This window comes from Podarcis raffonei, chromosome 3, assembly GCF_027172205.1.
Source record: "Podarcis raffonei isolate rPodRaf1 chromosome 3, rPodRaf1.pri, whole genome shotgun sequence".
Taxonomy (NCBI): domain Eukaryota; kingdom Metazoa; phylum Chordata; class Lepidosauria; order Squamata; family Lacertidae; genus Podarcis; species Podarcis raffonei.
In genome coordinates this window covers 76,374,239-76,380,622 of record NC_070604.1, presented here as the reverse complement: position 1 = coordinate 76,380,622, position 6,384 = coordinate 76,374,239, and the positions used below count along the sequence as shown (strand labels likewise).

At 39.5% G+C, this 6,384-nt stretch overlaps 1 protein-coding gene across 3 annotated transcripts in view; it reads right to left on the bottom strand.

Annotated features, from left to right (window-relative positions):
* Positions 1-1,816: 1,816 nt before the first annotated feature.
* TTC13 (tetratricopeptide repeat domain 13) overlaps positions 1,817-6,384 on the bottom strand; it is a 35,940-nt gene continuing 31,372 nt past the window's right edge. For all 3 annotated transcript variants that reach the window (XM_053382476.1, XM_053382477.1, XM_053382478.1), the window contains 4 exons: positions 4,435-4,514; positions 3,853-3,931; positions 2,713-2,792; positions 1,817-1,977 (listed from right to left, as the gene is read on the bottom strand). In XM_053382476.1, the coding sequence (XP_053238451.1) occupies positions 1,866-1,977; positions 2,713-2,792; positions 3,853-3,931; positions 4,435-4,514 (351 nt within the window). In that variant the 3' untranslated portion in view covers positions 1,817-1,865. The remainder of the gene's footprint in view (positions 1,978-2,712; positions 2,793-3,852; positions 3,932-4,434; positions 4,515-6,384) is intronic.

Here is a 6,384-nt window from a genome sequence, read left to right as displayed (position 1 = left end):
CATCAGTCAGTGATGCATTTGATGAAACTGGATATAATCCCTGAAGGAGTTTGTGGCTAAAACTCTTCCCAAGGACTCTAGATTTGGACATGATAGAAAAAGATGCTCCATTTTCTGTTATATCTTATACTTATTTTCCCACTGTACTGTTTGTTCCCTCATACAGTGGTACCTTGGTTTACGACCATAATCCGTTCTGGAGGTCCGTTCGTAAACCAGAACGGGTCGTAACCCAAGGTGCGCTTTCACCAATAGGGCCTCCAAAAAAACTCGTCGTAATCCAAAATAATTTGTTTGTAAACCAAACCAGAGTTTGAAAGGCCAAGGATTGTGGTCAAATTGCCCAGCAAGGCATTTGCATCTTCTTCCTGAGCTAGTCCGAGAATTACTCTAAAATGTTTGTGCTCATTTTGTTCCAGTACAGTGGTACCTCGGGTTACATATGCTTCAGGTTACAGACTCTGCTAACCCAGAAATGGAACCTCGGGTTAAGAACTTTGCTTCAGGATGAAAACAGAAATCGTGCTCTGGTGGCACGGCGGCAGCGGGAGGCCCCATTAGCTAAAGTGGTGATTCAGGTTAAGAACAGTTTCAGGTTAAGAACGGACCTCCGGAACGAATTAAGTACTTAACCTGAGGTACCACTGTACATAAATCTTAGTATAACAGTATACTAAGACTTCTTTATTACCAGACCTTTATTACTGCACCTGCTGACTAATGGGTAGAGAGAACCAACCAAACTGGTCTAACAAAGCAAACTGGGTATATTATGACAAATGAAATGGTGTCAGAAGACTTGGAAAAAACTAATTACTTGCCAAAGATCCTTCTGCAGCCTGAATCTGATTGCCTGGCTCCATCTCAGTTGGGTTTTAAGCCTGGTTTTGGAATACACAGCTTTGCTGTGAGAAAGATAGGGAGTGTAATCCTGATGATGCTCTTGGATCTTTTGATACCATAGTATCCTTCTGGATAGGATGTCCAAGTTGGGTGTTGGAGGTACTGTTTTGCAATGGTTCCTTTCTTACCTAGAGGCCACTTCCAAAAAGGGGGGGGGGAGGGATTATACTTTTGTCACACAGGGTTTCATCTCCATGCTATTTAACATCTACATGAAATCACTGGGAGAGGAGATGTCACTAATATGCAGGTGACATTCAGCACTTTCATCAAATACAGGAGAGGAAGTGGATCAGTGCCTGTATGCAGTAATTGACAGGAGAAGGGCTAATAAGCCATGCCTGCCTTTTATAGATATTTAGACTTTTTGTTGTTGTTGTTTAGTCGTTTAGTCGTGTCTGACTCTTCGTGACCCCGTGGACCAGAGCACGCCCGGCACTTCTGTCTTCCACTGCCTCCCGCAGTTTGGTCAAAATTTAGACTATACATCCAAGTAATAAAATGGGCTTTTGTGCCAACCTATTAAATCATTCTTTTGGGTGACTGTGTGAAATTTAAACCGGTGCAGGGAACAGGCTAAAATTACGCTACAGTGCATACAATGTGTGGCAGATGTATGTGTGGTATTCAACTAAATTTTACTCAGAGTAGACCAAATGAAATAAACAAGTCATGTTCAGTAATTGGGGTCTACTCTGAGTAAATCTTAGTTGAGCAGCACCCTGTGTTGCCACTTTTGCCTTCTGGCAACTGGTTCTTCACTGAAATCAGCTGTATTTCTTCTGGATATATCCAATAATTCTCAGTTATAGAAAAGGATTTTGTTTTCTGTTGGGTTCCTAAAAGGAAGTGATTCAATTATTTAGAATCCACAAAAATAATCAGGAACAAAGGACTTGCACCATCAACAACATACAAAAAAAGTGGTCACTGCTCTTTATTGAGGTAAGTTAACACAGCAACTAAAGCCTTTTCAGGCAATGAGCTGAATCTGTACTTAATGCTTCAATCATGGTTCTTAATGTTGGAAAGTATTCTGATACCAGTGGGAGACTCTTGTAAGAAGGTGAAATGCTGGAAAAGGAAAATGCAATTATTAATAGAAACATAGTCCATGACTTAAGTTTGAAATAAACCTGATATTTTGTATTTTGCTTAAGCACTCCAAAAATGCTAATTTAACTCAACTGGAACTTTATTGCTCAAGTTTTGGGGCAAGTGACTACCTATGCATTTTGTCTTCAAAATGTTCTAGCATTAAAATACCAAGTTTCACAATAGTATGGTTCATTATTTCAGACATTTAACACCATATATTGTAGAAGAACTGTTAAGTAGATTGCGATGATAACTATCAATGAAGGAAGCTAATTATCACCATGGTTCTAATCCAGAAAACCACAAAGAAATTTAATGTATTAGGTTATTTTTCCCTTCCGCTAGAGAGTAAAATGCCACACATGCAGACCTCTATGGTGTGCCAAATTCAAACAGTTCTTTCTAGTTTGGGTCTATTGCTTCATGTAACTTTAGTACTACTTAAATTTATAATAGGAACCAGGCCTTTTAGATGTGGTGGTTTAAGTTTAACAAGAACTACATTGTTATCACAAACTATATTTGAGTAGTGTCACAAGCAGCAGCCATAGATATATGGGCAGAGGGTGAAATGCAATAGCTGCCATAAGTTGGAATTTGTGAAAGCACTCTTCTGTTAACTTTTCAAAGTAACAAAGACTGCCTTTCTGAGGAAAGCTGGGACTTTTTTTTAGGACATGCAAAACCTTGAGCCAACATTAACAATTTTACCTTTTCAGATTCAGCCAATCTTTTGCCACTTTACTGAAGGCCTCTGATCCAGCTGCTGTCATAGCTTCAAAATCAATCAGCTGGAACACACATTAAATATAAACAACTAAATGCAAAAATAAGTGCACTGTCAGAACATACCCTCACATTTAGCACCATCGAAAAGGTATTTGTAATGGAAGTTGGAAGACGAGAAGAGCTGAACTGTATGCTTTGGATTTGTTTGCTTTAAATATGCTATTTTAGCAGTTGGGGTATAACAATGAAAGGCTGAAGTTGCTAGGATGATTTCAAGGGGGGGGGGAGATTTAAAATTTAAAGAAAACCATCATCACAAGAGACTAGATGAGTGCGGTATAAATAATAAAGTATTATTATTATTGATGATGATGATGCTTCTTGTTGCAAGACACAAAGTTCCAAACTATTTTGAAGCAAAAAATGTGAAAAACTTCATTTGATCATAAAGAGAAGTTACTATTGTCCTAATCGCATAGAAACTTTCATCTCATTTACAACACACTCCAACACTTCTAGCATCTGCCAAGAACAATAATAGGAACATTACCTAATGATAGTTAAATCTAGGAAATAGATTTACTAGGAAGCAAGTTCCACTGGGTGATATATCCAACACTGCACAAGAGGAAGTTCACTCATACAATGGAAGTTCTTTTCCTATTCCCCATCCCACTGCCAAATGCAAATTTCCAGTTAGTTCTAGATGGTACCCTAACCCTCCAGAGCAGGTCGGGGGAAAGGGTAGGGTGAAGAACTTCTGCAAATGGTGCTCATTCCATTTGCAGGTAGACAACACTGGACATCACCTTCTGAGATTAGGATTGCTGCTTTATTTAATTATTTTGCTACACCAACAGTTTCCAGTCCATAGGGCTACTTCTCACATTGAAACAAGAATGCTCTCTCACACATCTCACTTCTTTTTCAAAATAACATGTCTTTATCTTTTGAGAAGTTGCAGGTATTCACAAACTGCTTCCTGAACATCTGCATTACTTCATACCTAGCCCCACATTATGCTTTCAATAACTTTTTGGACACAGGTGTGACCTGCGGGAAAAACTTGGGTGTCACAAGCTGCTCTTTTCTAAATTTCAGGGCATTTTATTCAGAGTGTACCTTTCCTTTCGGAATCTTTCCTGATACTTCTTTTCCACTTGCCATTAGAGCTCCCATGACTATTGAATAAGCCACCACACTGAGAAACAAACAAAAACAGAAGAAATAAAATGCACACAAAGCAGTCCATGGAAACACAAGAACATATTTTACTGCTTTTAAAGGTTAAGAGATTCTCCATTTTCATAAATATTTAAAATCAATGCAATGTACTTGTGACCCGGCTGTATTAATTTCAATATTGCTATATCGAGCTTAATAGTGCAATCCTGTACAGAAGTAAGCTGCATTGAGTGCAACAGGACTTACTTTCAAGTGTATTTTTAAAAAACTGCAGAGTGTAAGACAAGTTTTAAAGTTTTAACATGTCAAATACAAAATGAGAAATACATCTACTACAAAATAGAGAAAATGTTCTCTCATTAAAGATGCACACAAGAATAATATGACTGCCAACATTTATGTAAAAGTGTTTAGGACTTGGGGCAGGAGAAAGAAGAACTGGTAAGGTAAGATCTCATATCACTGTGCACAATGTAATCTTTATGGATACAGTTATTACATAAGAAGAAAGATACTAACCTGGACCCTCTGGACAGAGGCATTAAGTTATAGAAATAATATACGAGAGACAGGATTAGACTGCACACAGCATCCGACTCCTAAGAAAAATAAAACCATGTATTTAACATGAAAAATCAAAATAGCAATAGAAAACTGCATGCACCAAGCAAATTAAATTAAATGAATGGAATTTATGGAAATAAACTGTTTTCATTCTGCAATATGCAGTATTTTATTATCTGTATAATTCTTTATTAAGTTGGTAGTTGTAGCATGACAAGAAGCAGCATTCAAGCAGGAAAAGGTGTATATAGGACAGTAAGCCATATAGACATGTTTCATTTGCTAAGGCCTTCTAAGCTTTGTATATAATGTGGTTGTTTCTCAAGCCGTGCTAAAAAACATTTTTTTTATCTGCCATGTTAATTTTTTTTGGGGGGGGGGTGTCAGATTGTGAGTTACCTTGAATAGTAATGGAACAGAAAGGACAGATAAGAGATTTTAAAAACGGGTTGGATCCAGAGCTCCTGTGAGCAGAATTCCTGCTGGAAGAAGGTAGGGTGGGGATCAGATTTTAGCCAATAGCTCTTGGGAGGACAAGGCATCCTTGTGTGGGAGGTGGCATTTGGGGGGAATGAGAGAAAAGAGCCTCCCCTTTCCTTCCGAGGGAGCTTCTGTTGTATCTCAGTGCGTTCCACAAATGGAAAAAGGCTGTTCACAGAAAGGACACTCTGGATCCAGCCCAACAAAAATAAATTTTAAAATGTTTAAACAATGCATTGCATTTAACCGTAAATAGGAGTAATCTCTTAAATATTTTATAGTGATGGCATGCGTTTTAACTAATACTTTGTGTTGGACTGGTGCCTGGAAGCAGTAATGGGCTGGATGAGGGCCAATAAACTGAGGCTGAATCCTGACAAGACACAGGTCCTATGGGTAGGTTGGTTCTCAGGTTTGAGAATTTGTTGGACATATAGCTTTAGATGCATAGTCTGGGGTTGTGCTTGACCCAGCGCTGTCACTTGAGGCTCAGGTGACTTCAGCGGTGTGCTTGGACTAACATATATACATAATTTTATTTGCATGCCGTCTTTCCAGAGTTAAAACCATGCTCAATGTGGCTTACAACATGAAAAAATACATAATGATGAACGTAACAAAAGTAAGGTAAAGGTAAAGGTACCCCTGCCCATACGGGCCAGTCTTGACAGACTCTAGGGTTGTGCGCTCATCTCACTCTAGAGGCCGGGAGCCAGCGCTGTCCGCAGACACTTCCGGGTCACGTGGCTAGCGTGACGAGGCTGCTCTGGTGAACCGGCACCAGAGCAGCACACGGAAACGCCGTTTACCTTCCTGCTATAAAGCGGTACCTATTTATCTACTTGCACTTAAGGGTGCTTTCGAACTGCTAGCTGGGCAGGAGCTGGGACCGAACGACGGGAGCTCACCCCGCCACGGGGATTTGAACCGCCGACCATGTGATCAGCAAGTCCTAGGCGCTGAGGTTTTATCCACAGCGCCACCCGCGTCCCTGTAACAAAAGTAGTCATAAACAAAAAATAAAATAAAAAAGTAAACAACCAAATTGAAACAATTTCTACATCAACATCCATAACAACATCTAAAATAAAGATACAAAAAACTAACAACAATAACAGCAACAACCCCCCACCCACCCATTGTATCCATTTTGGCCCTAAGAATATTGGTCCAAAAAACACTGACATGCGGAATTTTGAAATTTGCTTTTACAGAAAGGATATGGCAATCCCTTTCAAATGATACCTTTCCTCCTCATGCACTGCTCTCTAGAGCAGCTAGTGAGTCATTTGATGAACAGACCAAAAGGGTCACTTTTTCTGGTTCACCCAGACCAGAATAGCTTGGCCACGATGGTCACTGGTTTGGTAACTTCCTGGTTATAACCTGGCCTTACATGATGTTGCCCTTGAAGGGGATACAAAA